Genomic DNA, 15,488 nt, shown 5'->3' with positions numbered 1-15,488 from the left:
ATTACTTTTGCATTAAGATCTAACAATTTTTTGCTTAACTTTCTTAAAGTAGTTTGACCGTTCGATAAAGTACGGTGAAGGTCCGCACTTTTTTGCGATAAATGATAGTTTAAGGTCCCCTGATACCGATAAGCACAGTTCGGGGTCCTGTTACAGGGCGAAATTTTGAATTATTTCATTTACAATTTTGAGTTTTTAACACGGTACCCTATGGAAGAACTCACAATAATATTAATTGTGAAAAAATTGTACGCTGTTCGAGCTTCGGAAAACGTTTATATCGCGAAGAAAATTTATCACAGAATCCGTTTCTTTAAAAACATTACCTGCCGGGGCTTTTAAGAAAGAAAACATGAAAAACTTCAGTTTTTGACGTTTCAAAAGCGAATGTCAGTCATTAAGGGTGTATAAGCACTAGGCTCCATTTCAGACGGCACTCTAATTTTTTCATATATTATAATCCAAGCTTAAAACTTAATCTCTGTGAAATTTCAAGGTCTTTTAACGACTGTTTAATCGAAATATTCTTAGTCAAAAGAACACAATTTTACGTGTCGAGCCACAATGACTTCGAAGCCTGCATAACTCAACATTTCATGTATTTTAATATCAGATGTTAATCATAAAAAACGTCTATTATATGCATTGAACCCTGAGGATTTTAACGGTTCGTTAAAAAAAGGGGGGGTCAACGGACATCTGAATTAGAAATATAAAGTTAAGGAGTTTCGGTACAGAAGTCTAAATATTAAGAAATTGATCAAATTTGGTGATAATGTTCTTCAACATCAAGTGCGAAAACACAAATTTTTTCAAAATTTTCTTCTACTTAGTTATCGAGTAATTACGCATTAAAGCAGATTTCTTATGCCCGGAATGTATACCTATATATATGGAAACGCTATGCTTATACACGTGAACTTTAGTGATCAATTACTCGATAACTGTGTAGAAGAAAAATCTTAAAAAATTTGTGTCGTCAAATTTGGCACTAAAGAATATGTTCACCCAAATTTTATAAAATTCTGAACTTTTTGAATTTTTAAATTTTTTTAGCATGGATTAGCATAGCAACATTGTATCGCCTGTACCGAAACTCCTTAAAGACGACAAATGCTCAAGAAACCTCAGAAGTTCATAACCCCGTGAAGTTGTGGCAACGTCGCACAACCTATAAATGTAAACATTTGTACAATGCTCTACGGAACTTTTTTGTCGTTATGGTAAGCTCTAACCTCAGCTGTCAACTGACTACGTCTGATGTTGTCAAACGTAAACTTTTCACACTGCACCACCGAGTCGTGTTAATAACTATGCATAAAATCCTTTTCGTAATAAAATGAACTTAAATATTATTTACCATTAAAAAATCATTACAAGATTTCTTAATAATATTGTGCTATATATGATTGCCCGTGGTAATTTCTTTGAAAAAATATGGTCAAAGACTATCCATTGACTAGTACGAACCCCTTTTACGTCCTCAAGTTGGACTGCCGGTAACAGCTGATTGAACTTCGGTCAAATTCGGGAATAGCGGGAATTTCATCAAATTTATTTTAGAGACTGATTCGCGTGCTTTGATTCGTCTAGTAGCTTCGCTTTTTTTTAACGAATTGACCATTTCTTTTTTCTTTTTCTTGGTGCGATTACACAGATATAAACTTTCTTTTGCACAATAAACATGTTGCCTAGGTTATGTGTATTTCGAGTGTCACTGGTACTGACTCAATCATTGACTGCATGGTCAAGTTTAAGTATAAATTTCATCTTTTATGATATTTTTAAAGCATTTTATTACATTTTAGTGATAAAAATGCTATCAATATAAGTGTTTATTAATTTTATTAATAATTCAGAGTTGAATTTAATGAACATATCTAAAGTAGTTGCAAACTTGACTAGTCATAGAACGGCCGAACTACTTTAAGAAACATCGAAAATCGGTACCCGGTTATTTTCTGGGTCACTGCGGAAACGACTTTCAAGTGAATACGAGGCTCGCAACGGTGACAAAGCCCCCGAATAACGCCAAGGTACATAAAAACGCTAGGAAATAAGAGAATCTATGCATAAAGTGAATACAAGCCTCGAGTAAGAGAGTGCCAAAAGGAAAAATGAGCCAAGACTGTCCGGTAGCACCAAACTCTGCCTATATTCGACCCTCGGTAAAGAGAGAAGGCTGTACAAGTTGAGAAAACTAAAACTACAATTTAACGCATACCTCGTTCAAACGATGATTCTCCCTTCCACCGGGGTCTCTTTCTCTTTATCAGGCCAAACCCGATCTTCCGACCAAAATAGTTCCCCCTTGTCCAAACTTAAAAACCATCCGGTTAAAACTAGTTTTTCCTAAAATTTCCTCCTTTTCTCACGAGCAAATATGTTGCCCAGTCAAAAGCAATTTTTCCTCGAGATTTTCGTCGCAATTTTTGTCGACGCGTTTTCAGGCAAAACTAGTTTTTCATTAGCCTCAAATTGGTCCGTCGCTCGAAACCGGCGAGTCAAAACTAGTTTGGCCCTCGAATCGGCTTCCATCTCACGGTAAAAGTTTTCCAGTGTCTAGACGAATAATTTGAAAAAATAATTTCATTTTTTTCGTAAATTCTTACTCCGGACCAGTTTTCTTTAACAATCGGGGGAGGCACTGACGATTCTCAGCCGAAATTTGTGCCGGTCAAAAGTAGTTTTGCCTGCACTCAAGTTTTCTGTTGCCAGACGAAACTAATTTCCCTCCTTCGGACTAAATTTATCGAGAAATCGAGCAGTCGAAACTAGTTTCGCCCGAGAACGAATTTCCGCGATTCCAGGCGAAACTAGTTCTTCCGGGAGCCGTTGAACGAGTTCGCTCTAAAAATCGCTCGGTCAGGACTAGTTTTGTCGAAAACGGAGTTTCGTCTGGTCAGATGTATAGACACATAAGTCATTCTGCTCGTTCTTCTTGTGGAGTTCTTCGGGAAGGGGTAAAAGAGCTTTCGTCCGGGTTAGCGGAGTGGGAAATGCGAAAGAGCGTCTTCGAGCAAACCGTGGGAGTCGCGCTGATACTTCCGAGGACATCGCACACTTTAAGGAATACTCTCAAATACAAATAAAAAAAGACAAATTTTTTTTAAACAACTAGATTTTCAAAACAAATATTAGGTACGAAAATATTGACAAAAATGTAAATACATACCTTAATAACAAATTTAATAAATCCTCCCTGTGGTGATGCTTTTTTGTTCAATGAAAATTGGTTTTCTTTTCGTGTGAATTTTGTGCTTTTCTTTCGAATTTGACTTTTGTTAACCGAACGAATAAAGGTACGTTACTTTTTTGAGTGGTTCGCTTAGCCAGAAATTAATTTTTATTGTTATTTATTTGTCGTGTCATTACTTTGACACTTAAAATTGACAGCGACTAATTTGTTTTGCTCTTCAACTGTCCTGAGCGTATTGACTTTCAAAAATTTAAGGATTCACTTCAAAAGCTCCGAAAATGTAAATAAATGCAGTTGTTTTTTTTTTTTTTTTTTTTTCAAATTAGCTCGAATTTTCGGAATAAATTGAAATTTTTGAAAAATCGACGATTATTTTCATTGACTTTAAACCGATTAGTTGGCTTTGACTCTTCATTGGGATGCAAAATAATGAGTCAAATTAAAAACTAATTGATCATTTGTTTGGGCGTGTTTGGCGCGCGCGGTCCATTGTAATCGATATCCTCAAGCTGAGATTTTGAAGAAAATCTTGTCTCAAGTCTAAATTTGGCAGAGTCCGTCACCGCGGCCCCGTGGCTCACGAGGATTTTCCTTCTCTCTTCCTCGCGATCTCTCGCACCCCGTTTGTTAACGCGTTACGCAATCGGTTTCGTCCACGCCAAAATATCCCCCTCCAATCTCACGATTAAGATCGAATCTCAAATTTGTCATTTTCAATAAATCGACAACAATAAATTTGTCGAAAAACAATTGCACGAAGTTCGTCCGACTCGAAAAGTCTTGTTGAAATCGAAAAATCAAATTATTTTTCAAAATCTGCCTTTTATTCTTGTCATAAAAACAATATTAATGGGAAATTAAATTCTTGGCTCTCGATCGATTAAAAAATCATCAAAACCATGAATATTTCATCCGAAAATATTGTTTAACAAAAATTTTTCAAAAAATTAACTATTCAAATCCAAAAATCGCTTTCAATATTCGTTTAAACATCCAAAATGTCAATTTATACATTTTTTCCGTTTGAAAAATTTTTTAAAAACAACTTTTTATTTGAGAAACCTTCGAAAATGCAGATGCAAACGAAATAACTGGCCAATTCAATAAATTCAAATGAAAAAAGCATAAATTATTTATTCCCACAACATCACTAAATGTTCCAATGAAATGGATGAATTATTAATGGAATAAAAAATGAGGAAATAATAAAAAACAAAAAAAATATTGAGCCACTTAAAATTTTCACATTTTTATGTTATTTTGACGATTTTTGAAAAATGAATTCACTTGGAGCAATGAAAAGTTTGCTTTAAAAATTCATTTTCCAAAAAATCACAATTTCTATTATCCAATGGAATACGAATAAATGAATCGTCCTCCTGCGAACACGTGTGCTTGTCACTAGTCTTTTTTTACCCACGCGTAAATTCGATTTCATTTCTCAAGTGGAAATGCCCGCGGTTTGGGGAGGGCTCAAAAATCAAGCGGTGAAGCACGCTAATGGCATTTCTATATTCGTCTTGTGTAAATATTCGTAATACGTCATTGGCAAATAAAACGACAAAAATGAGAGTGGCAAAAGCGTAGATTTGTGATAGTGAAAAAAAGGCTTGTTTGGATTTCAAAACCTGTGACGTTTTTCGTCAAAATTTTCGATGTCAAAAAATCTACTAAGAATCGAGTCGAAATAGCGAATGGAAAAAATGAAAATTCATTTTCGATTATTAGCTAAATTCAAAAAATAAGAAAAAAATCAATTATCGAGGCTCGAGTTGAAACTTTTATCACAAAATTCGTATTAAAAATTAAATTTTTTTATTTTTTTCGTGAAAAATGCAAACTTTCGATTTTTCCCTATTTTCCGTCAAATTATTGCTAATTCTTTATGAATAAATGGAGAAAATAGTTCGATCGGTTCTGAGCAATGAAAATTGCGGAGCCTCTGTTTCGCGAGCGCTCTTTCGATGCTTCATTTATTTTTTTTCTGTTCTGCTCTTCATTTTGACAAATCGTCCGCGAATTTCGAGCTTTTTTCTCTTTCTCCGTATCTTTTGTCGCTTTTTCAAATCTTCTTCCTTGTTCAACACGTCTCCGGCGAATTACACACTGCCGAACGAAATTAGATTTGGTCTATTTTTGAAACGACTAGAGCGCTCCCGCGCACTCGACGCGAGTTGGCCCCTCAAGCTATCAAATGTGAGAAAGAACGAGATAAAAAAAACTCTTTCTGCTCGCTCTGATTCCCCTATTTTTTCGCTTTTTAATCCCATTTTTTGCGTAACTTTGATTCTTCAACTTTTGTGCTTTGCTTGACTCGATATTTCATTGATTCATCAAGGATCAGTCGCTTGCCGTTAAACTGCATTTTTTGTAATGAAAACTTTTTCCAAAAGTCGAAAATACAAATTTGTCGATTTTTTAATAAATTTTGGAAATGTTTCCTCCGTTGATTTACGATTAACATTTTTTTATTCAGTCGAAATTTAACCAAAATTTGAAGAATTTGCAAAAAAGCCTTGAAAATATTAAAAAATTTTGAAGACATTTTATTTTTTATGATAATGTGAAAAAACAAAAATTAACAACTATTCGAAAAAACCGATGACAAACGAACAATCATTATATAATTTGTTGAATCTTTTTAAAAGAATCTGTCAATTGACTCCAATTACTTTTGGGATCGTTGTTAATTTTCTGCCATTCGTGAAATTCATTTTGTTTTTTTTTTTTTTCTGAAGACGACATCAATGAGAAGCATTGTTTCGCGGCTTTTAAAAGCTCTGTAAATATTTTACACCTTGCCATTGTGCAATTTTTTATCATATTTGACAACATTTTTCTTTTACGAATTCTTCAAATTAATTTTTGTAATTAAATTTGTTCACAATTATTCAAACTTGATGTCACAGCCTGGAGATGCCAAAATTTCAAAAAAAGCTAAAAAACCTTTCGAAAACTGAAATAACGATTGAATTTTCCGACCATGAATCTGCTTGTAAAGCATCTTAGCCAATAAAAAGTGAAAAATATGATATCTACTGATAAAATGGAATGTCATGGTTAATCAAAGTTTTTTTTATTGATATATCCGAGTAGAAAGAATCCCAAAAAACAAGAAATTCGAAAATTTTTCGGAAAATGAAAAATTTTGTACGAATATTTTACGCAAAGTTGAAAAATCGAAAACAAAATGAAAACTCGTGATGAAAAATTGCGTCGATCCGATCGCACTCAACCCTGGAATTTTTCTTCCCCAGGCCAGACCTCCGAGCCGCAAGGGTGTGAAGAAGTAATCGCGAAGCTCCCGAGGCACGAAGAGCTGGTAGAGCGAGAGCAGTCGTCGAAAAAAAAAAGAGAGAAAAAGGAATAAAGAAAGAGATGTCGAGGCCGATATTCAGCAGACCGCGCACCCGCGTCTACGGATGCAACTACGACAAGGGTGAATCTTACTACAAGCCGATGGTAGATCATCTAGATCGAAAGTACAGCTCGCGTCCTCTGTTCAGCGAGCCAAGAACCTCGTTCGCGGACGAGATCGCAGCTAGACGTAGCGACATCGGTAACATCCTCAGTCGTATTCCAAAGTGGTTTTGAGATGAATTCTTCAGAGTATATACATATAAACTCTAATCTATGTGTATAAAATGGCATGCACATATATTTCAGTATATTTGTATATGATAAATGTCTCTGTGTTTAGAATGTTTTTATTTTGTAAAATTTTTTTTTTTTTTGGTTTTTTTTTGTTGTTTTTTTTTTTTTTCAAAATCTCCCATCTTCGAATCCAAACAATCTCGTTGATATGAAATTGTTGAGAGGATATTAACGAAATTCACGATGATTCGACAAAATCAATTTAGCTCCACAGTTAACTCATTAATTATCGATTTAATTTGTTTCGATTAGTTTGGCTCGAACGATGTGAATTCAAAATTCTCTATGTTTGTATACACAAATTAGCACGTTATTTTAGATTTTTTTTCCCAGCCACCCCTGTCAATGGATTAAAAAAAGAATTATATTTATGTTTCGTTTTGCAAGCCGAACGTTTATTTAGTTAGTATTTTGAATGTTCGTTGTTGGCCTTGATTGTTCTTCTCATTTGTTTCCTGCAACAATTGTTCTGTCTTAGTCCGTCTTTGGAATGCCGTGCGCAGAAAGTTTCATTAAAATGGATATAAAAAGATAATAAATCGAAGTATATAAAAAATATATTTAAAAGCATTGTCACACTGTATCGCCATTTTGTCTTGTTGAAGCAATTGAATAAAATTGATGATTTCTTTTCTAAACCGCCCGATACATGATTATGTATAACCGCATTATCAAACGAACAAGCAGAAAGACACACCGGAGAGCCCCCTTAAACAAAGAAATGCGAAATTTTTTTTCCAACCGAGATCCGTTTGCGCTCGAGGGCTTTGAACAGAATGAAAAAATCGTTGAATTCCATTGAACTTTGTACGTTAAAAAAAAGTGAGCAAAGTTTCAAAATTTTTTTCAAACGACTGGCCACCATTTTGTTTAATTTTTTATTCAATTGCCACAATCGATGGATATTCGAGATCGTTCAAATTGTTCACTGTAAAAAAAAAAAAAAAAAAAACATTCGAGAAATCCGTTCCCGGTCTTGCCCTGTTAAATGCCCTCGATCAATGATAAAACGACGTGCGCACACAAAAGCCTTCCAGCATTTAAGATTGAGCGTCGAAGAATCATAAAATCGGTGAAGAATATGAAGTTTGTGGATATAAAAATGTAACGATAAAATCAACGAGCCCGCATGTATCTCTGCCAGAAAGTTTACCGCGCTTATTTGAATTGTTCCTCGGGCGGCCATACTGTATCGTACAAATGTTCGCCGCCAGGCTCGCATAGCGCCAAGTTCAAATTGTCGAACGACGCTGAGACGACGAGGCGCATTAATTCTCCTACTATTCCTCATAAAGAGCTGCAGGATAAACCTTTTATATGAGAATGTGAAAAGTTAAGTAATCCCCAGAGTATATTTATATGACGAAGATCATAAATAACGCAAACAAACAAACAAAAAAACAAACAAAATGAATGAGGTAAAATCGTTAAGAGTTGAATAATGTCGAACTAACGATTATTATGATTAAAATAATAATAATAATAATAATAATAATAATAATGTGAGGGCGTAGATGAAAAAATGTGAAGGAGCTAAACCCACCGATTAATTGGATAAAAGAGAAAAATACTAAACAATGAAACAATGACAACGGAATTAACAGTAAATAGAAAGGGAAAAGCAATCGAAATATTGTCGAAAAATCCCGGACTCCTGAATTGTTGTTGTTTGATGATTTCCAGGCAGTCGCGGAGATCAGTCGGCTGCCCATTCGTCCCTGCGTGACCTTGACCTCGAATACGATATCCCGCGATCCCGGGCTCACAGGATTGCCGGAATAGAGGATAACAACAACGAGGAGGAAACGGTTTACGACATAAGAGGTCAGAGGAGCACTCGTCGCACATTGGCGGACGATTTTGCGAATGAGGTTGCAGCGACGACGCGTCGCTTTAAGGCCCACACTAATTTCGGTTTGGAAGAGTCACCGGAAGTTGAGATCAATAAGAACGCTAGATTAGCCGCGAAGAGTGCATTCGAAGAGGCCGAAATCAGCTTCAAGCGTCGCTCAAAGCTCCTCAATGACGAAGCTTTCGATCGTATGAGCGAGGAAAAATCGGCCTTGACGAGATGGTCCAAGCTCGTCGATGACGACCACTTGACCTCTGCCGTTGGTAGCGCAGCCGCTGGACGCGCAAAACAAACCAAAGCTCGACTCAATGACCTTGAAAGCGAAATGGAAGAAATGGCCGAAAGACAGGCCAAGAGGGAACGAAGGAGCGCTGCCCTCAGGGCTCTCGTCAACGAAACTGCCACTTCCGGCTCTGAGGACCTTCTTCAACAACAATCATCCGTCAGCAGCAAAAAGCTCACCGTACGAGCTGAAAAACACGTCAATTTCTAACTTTACAATGTTCAATATATTAACGAAGAAAAAACAAACTTATAAGAAAAGCAACAAGAAGAAACGACCATCTTTTGTCGACCTTGATTTTCCTCCATTGTTCATCCTATTTCGTCCTTCCCAAACTATTGTACTCATTATTTCGTGCAATTTCTAGAAAGCTCGTCGCTCGCTTTGCTCCTCAAAAAAACCCTACCGTGACCAAAGTCATTCGAAAATTTTAGCCACTGCAATACTCATTTAAATCCATCGCTCTTCCAGTTGAGACGAACATTTTCAACTTTACCACAACCGAAATATTACGATTATTACAACAACAATTTAGTCTCATTGTTATTATTTTCTATTAAAATTTCAATTTGTGCGGAAGTGAGCAGAGTTGCTAGCTGCAAAGGTGAATTTATTCCATCCAATCACCATTTTATCGTCCATCTTTTCACGAACTTTTATTTATTATTTATTTATTTATTTATCAACAGCATTAAATTGTTGTCTTTTCGCATATATATGTGTCTATACATGTTTACATACTCGTGTATCAAATACGTATAGTTCCTATATGAAATATATTCTGATACGAATAAATGATGATTCCTTCAAGTGCACCACACTTTTGGACGTTTTTATTTTTTTCTTTTAACCTTCATTTGTCCGCTGCGATCACTACCCTGCCTCCTCCTCCCTCAGCCCTCTCCAGAAGCATGATTTTCGTATTGTTTCTCATACTGTAGTCTCACTAATAGGATCCTTGAATTTCGACCCTTGTTCGTGGGATGGATGTGTTTTTTTTACTCGGATTTGTAGAAGAAAATAGAAGCATGCTTACCAACGTTTTTTTTTTCTCACTCGACCAGGTACGTTTACTTTTTTTATTACAAGAAATTTGATTCGTTTCTCGGTTATTTAATTTGCAAAATATCGAGTGAACGATGGACTGCTGTTATGGGATTAAAATAAAAAAATGTTCAATTTGTTTGATTTTATTTATTTATGAAATTATTGAAAAGGGGACAAAAATTTTTCAACGAATTCACTTTAGAGTTTGGGGTCCGGAAAACGGAAATTCATTTTTAACTTGTTTTTATGTTCAGTGAACTAGTATTTTGAAATGATGACAAAAATAAATTATTAGAAAGAACGTGAAGTGCGAAAAATATTGAAAATAATTTTGTCGTTTTGAAACTTGGAACGAATAGTTTTTTCAATTGTTTCTTTGCACAACTCGACCTTATTCTTACGTTTGACTTGGAGATTTTGGTATTTGAAAAAACGTTTGAAAAATTCATTGTTTTGTACAGAAACAGATTTAATCTGAATATCTTGATTCCATGGAGTTTTAATCCCATTTGAAATTCTTATAAGTTCGTATGCCAATTTCATCGTATTTCAGAATAAAAGTTTTTTTCTCACTCTCTCTCTCAGTTTTCAAATTAATTGAGTCCTCACTTTTTCGTCATCGGATATATTGGCTCATAAACTCACTTTAAGTCATGAAAAATTCTTTATTTCGCAGTTAAAATCAAATGAATTATCACTTTTTTATTCATTGGATGAAATAGTCAATGAATAAAAAATGAAACTTAGTCGTTTCGAGTAGACGATTAAAATCGGTTGAATTGCTCGATTATTAAGAGGTCTACCCTAATTGGAATTTTCAAAAAGTTCATTTTTTTATTGCATTTTTCAAAAGTATACGTACTTAAAAGTATCATATATTAAAATTTTATAAAGATCAAACACGTTTTTCTCAAAATTAAGTTTTCCGACGGCTCGTTGATCGAATCTCCGAAACTATTCAACCGATCCTTACCAAAATTTGGCCACATGTTTTTTTATGACTATAACTAAAGCGCATATCCCACAAATTTTGAAATTTTGAGCGGAACTGCTTTTTTTGAAAAAAAAACGATGAAAAAAAAACTTGCTCTTTCGTAGATTTTGGAAAAATCGCCGGAATTTTGTCATTTTTGAAAAAATAAAAAATCGTACGATATGCGCTTATTGAATCTAAGCGCATTTTTGTTTTTTTTTTCTCCGAACATTCCAGAGATTTTATCAACAGGGTGTACACCCATTTTTTGAATCTGTCTTCTCCTCCATTTTTCCGTACGAAAACTGAGTAAAATAAATACAAAGAAAAATTGTTTTGTGTATTTTAAGGGTGTACTCTTAAGTCCTAACACTTTTTATATCCATATTTTAATTTATACTAACGAAAAAAAATTCGTGAAAATAGTTTCTTTTTTGGCGTCTAATTAGGGTAGACCTCATAAAACAAAATGTGAGTAGCGAAGGGAGAGAAAATGTTTAAATGAAAAAAATGATAATTCCAGGTTCCCGAAGCGTAGGAGGTTCCCATATGGAGGAATTTTTCGACGAGTCCGTTGACGGGGAGAGTCCCTCCAATTTGGACGACGGATCTACCGTGGATGAATTAATAATGTCACAGCGTCGTTTAAAGCAGCAAGAGACCGAGGCTTTCGAGCGCGACCTCGCTGAATTGCGAAAAAAGAGGCGAGACATGCAGGAAAAAATGTTCGACATGATCGACATGAACGCCGAGATCGAGCGGGCCAAACTGACCCTCGAGGGTGCGAATATTGCATTTTCGAAGCACGCGACTAAATTCGACAACAACGATCCGCCGGAAGTCGAGGCCAAAACAATGGCCGAGAAAATAGAAAAAAGTCGGAAAATCCAGGCCATCATCTTGGAGAACAAAGAGAAAAAATCTAGGCTCAAAAAAATGAGGCCGTTCACGTGGACGAAAATGGAGGAAATTGAACAAGATCCCGCTGGATTAATTAACGGCATTCACAACAGACGCGCCCGCATCAATTCCATCATTGCTGATGACCTCATCACCGAGACACCACCCGAAGAGCCTGCACGATCCAAAATCACTTCAGCCCCCAAAGAAAAAACCAAGAAAAAACGATCCCTGCAAAAAAGAAAGAAGAGTGTATCTTTTTAAACGATATTGAAAAACAAACAAAAAACTTATTAAATCCAAATATTTTATGGCATAATTGACGATTTTTTTTTCTCTATTTTCAATATTTTTTGCAGTTTTCGGCGACACCTTTCACCGGCTCGAAACTTCGGTACTCGATCATTCAAAAACCATGGACAAATTTTTCAATAAATAATCAACCAGCAGATCCTTTTTGTATGCAATAATTCTATCGATTCTTTTGCGAAAACACAAGTTTACTTTTTTTCAATTTCTCTCCTTCAAAGTCTCACTCGAGCCAGATGAATATTCGTACAGTAAAATATCTTTCGAATATTCGTCAAAAATTATCATCTGAAAATAATTTTTTCCAAACGAGTATAGAAAAATTTATTGGACCACAACAGTTTTTTTCACTGCGTACCAAATCGATTTGTTAATTTCTTCTTATTTCTTTGAAAACATTTCGTGAATTGAATTTTTGATGTTTTTCCTTGAAATTGAAAAAATATCACGCGCTCTGTGCTGTTTCATTTTCAAAATCGATTCGACGAGACATTTGAGGAGTTCCCAAGCCAAAGAAACCAAGCTGCCCCGTGAACTTTGTAAACATTTTTTTAAATTTTTTAAAGTAGTGAATTCGTCTTGCATAAAAAAAAAAATTTTATTATTTTACGTAACGAAAAGGACGTTTGTTGAACGTGAAAGAAAATTCGGTCACTGAATCGAATAAAATTCGAGCTGTGAATGCACGAGACGTAAAACCATTCAAAACATTCGATGGTTCCTCCCAACAATAAAATATTCCGATCGAATGAATATGGCGAACGAGATTGAAAAAGTCGTTTGTTCACGGAAAATGCATACGCACAAAAATGCATTCGAATCTCTCTCTCTCTCTCTCTCGCTTTCATTTTTCGCCCGTTTTTCTTCCTCTTCACCGCCACTTTCTCATTATCATCACTTCCTCGATTATTTATTTACTCTCGCATTTCGTATGTGCAAAACGTGCGCCATGGAATAAAAAGACGCGAATAAAAAATCGTTTCTCGCTCGTATTTTCTCGACTTTTTTTCTACCTTCGTTTCTCCACGAACCATGCTAACGCCATTTTTCAGTTCTTCCCCCTGATCCTCACCGCCTTTTTTTTTTTTTTTTTTTTTTTTTTTTTTCATTCACGTCTCTCGCGATTTTTCGACGATGTGCGTTGTATACACGACAATGCTCGATCTGTCACTGCTAAAAACTTCATCTCCCTCGATTCATCTCGGACAAGACACACGCTTGATTGATTTATAGTAAGTAAACCAGATTAGGGTGTCAGTGTTGGAATGTCATTGCGAAATTTTTCAACCGGGACAGCCACTCATTCTCTCCACATCCATCTATATATACATTCCTTATGTACGTCTACGTAGTTCGGTTGTGAAAGGAATTAAAATAATTCTTTTCCTTAAAAAAATTTTTTTTTTTTTTTAATTTAACTTTTTTTTTTTTACTTTTAAAAAATTTCGCTTTTGGTACATTTACATTGGGAATTGAAACGATGGATTGTATAAATTTATTAATTTAATTGAGTTGTTAATTATAAAATATTCAAGTTTTACGTCTGTTTTAATCGCCTCGGATGCTGGCTTTGTGTGGAATCGTTTCAAGATACAATTGAAGACTTTTTCCTTCGTTATTGGTAGAAATTAAGAAAAACAGAGTCGATCGGTTTGTTATAAGCGTAAAAAAAAAATTTTTTTTACTCCGCTCGTTGTCAGGTGTACGTAGATTAAAACTGCGAAATCTTCGTTAATCGAGAAAAAGAATTCATTGATGTTGAATTTTCAATCCAACGGAGCTGTAAATCACACGCGAATTATTTACCGCTAATTCTTGCGCGGATTCAACGAACTGGAAAGAGGAATAAAAGAAGCTTTCATGGCTGAATTTTCAAAGAATTTAATCCGATTTTGTAAAGAATCGCTTTCAAATGTGTTTCTTCGTCGATGATTCGTCCAAATGTCATCCAAGCTTGCATCGAATTCGAATCATTTGAATCGAAATAAATTTTTTTACATTAAAAAAATCTCAAAAAACGTTCTACTTATTTTTTTTATTATCCTATTAAACTTTTATTCGTTTTCGTATAATCTCCAAATTGCTGATTCGTTTTCATCAGTTATCGATACTTTTACTCACCAATTTTTCAGGCTCAGTACCCCAAAAAAATATTTCCACTCATTTATGCACTTTCATTAAAAGCAAAACATGAAAATTCCGTAAAATGACAAACCTGGCTTGAATCTGATTTTTAATATCAAAGATTCATCATAATCGATTCACACTTTTTGATTTTGAAAAGCATCCAAACTTCTGTTAGCCGAAAAATTCAAATATATTTCATGAACAACACTATTCGATCAAAATTAAAAAAAAAATTTTGTTTTTGTGTCTTTTTTTTTCTTGAATGAAGATCAAAGTACCTTAATAAACCGAAATTGTGATTTCTCCGATTTACAACTTTAAAAATTTTTATAATCACGTATTATCAATGAAAATAACGTAAAATATTTTCACGTGATTTTTGATTTATCATGAAGCATTAAAAAACTAGAGAAAAAATGTTGGACCCTCAGCAGCACGAAACTTGTTTGACACCATATTTGAGCAACGATTCCATGGTTATTCGAACGAAAAAAATTGCTTGGTACCCTCGAAAGATCGTCGATAAATGAATGATGAAATTTTCATGAAAACCGAAAATGTGGATTCGGCGAAATTGCGATTTGTCGAACAAATATTGTCTCGAATTTTCGATCGTGTGTCCATCGACAATTGAGGCTTGACGACGTACTCGTAGGATCGAATATTCGATTACACCGGTGCTGGTGAATTTATGGCTGGAACAAAAGTCAAATACAATTATCCGGCACGTAGCATTGGCTCAAGTCTCTCGTTCCATCCGCGATTAATTCAGTTAATGTGCGAGAGAATTTGTCGCTCTCGATTTTCGATGCATCAAGAGATCCGGACAAATTTCAACGAATCATTGCCATCCCCAGGGATCATCGATGTTTTGCACGACGAATTTTTAATCGCTTTCTTTATTAGTGTCATCGACCACGATCGTCTTTCATCGCATATTGCTTTTTCCCATTAAATTATTATCCGGTTGAGAAGAATAATGTACGAGAGTGCGAATAATGCATGACGTTTCATTAGCGCGCATGGAGAAAGAAATATCAAGTACATTTTTCCGGAAGCACTCGACCAGGGGCCGTGCCTGAAATGAGCTTTTTCACTTTTATTATTTCTGGCTCCGGCGTCAACTTCCATTAACTTTTTTTAC

General features: G+C 35.2%; 1 protein-coding gene across 2 annotated transcripts; it reads left to right on the top strand.

The window, feature by feature from the left end:
- The first annotated feature begins 2,984 nt into the window (after positions 1-2,984).
- On the top strand, positions 2,985-12,357 carry LOC122418068 (uncharacterized). Of its 2 annotated transcripts, none has more exons than XM_043432080.1 (3): positions 2,985-3,141; positions 6,457-6,758; positions 11,532-12,357. In XM_043432080.1, exons 2-3 carry the CDS (start codon positions 6,578-6,580, stop codon positions 12,170-12,172), a joined length of 822 nt encoding a protein of 273 aa, XP_043288015.1. In that variant the 5' UTR covers positions 2,985-3,141; positions 6,457-6,577; the 3' UTR covers positions 12,173-12,357. The 2 variants fall into 2 exon arrangements, with proteins under 2 accessions (XP_043288015.1, XP_043288013.1); XM_043432078.1 differs by lacking the exon at positions 11,532-12,357 and adding an exon at positions 8,537-9,808.
- The last annotated feature ends 3,131 nt before the right edge of the window (positions 12,358-15,488 follow it).

The sequence above is a fragment of the Venturia canescens genome, chromosome 11 (genome assembly GCF_019457755.1).
Source record: "Venturia canescens isolate UGA chromosome 11, ASM1945775v1, whole genome shotgun sequence".
Taxonomy (NCBI): Eukaryota; Metazoa; Arthropoda; class Insecta; order Hymenoptera; family Ichneumonidae; genus Venturia; species Venturia canescens.
The sequence above is the reverse complement of the archived record's forward strand: the minus strand, read 5'-3'. Positions and strand labels throughout refer to the sequence as shown.

Bases quoted from the DNA above. Each gene is read 5' to 3' on its own strand.
- LOC122418068 (XM_043432078.1), top strand. From the start codon at position 6,578: ATGTCGAGGCCGATATTCAGCAGACCGCGCACCCGCGTCTACGGATGC. The intron at 6,759-8,536 runs GTAACATCCTCA...GATGATTTCCAG, and splicing joins AGCTAGACGTAGCGACATCG to GCAGTCGCGGAGATCAGTCG.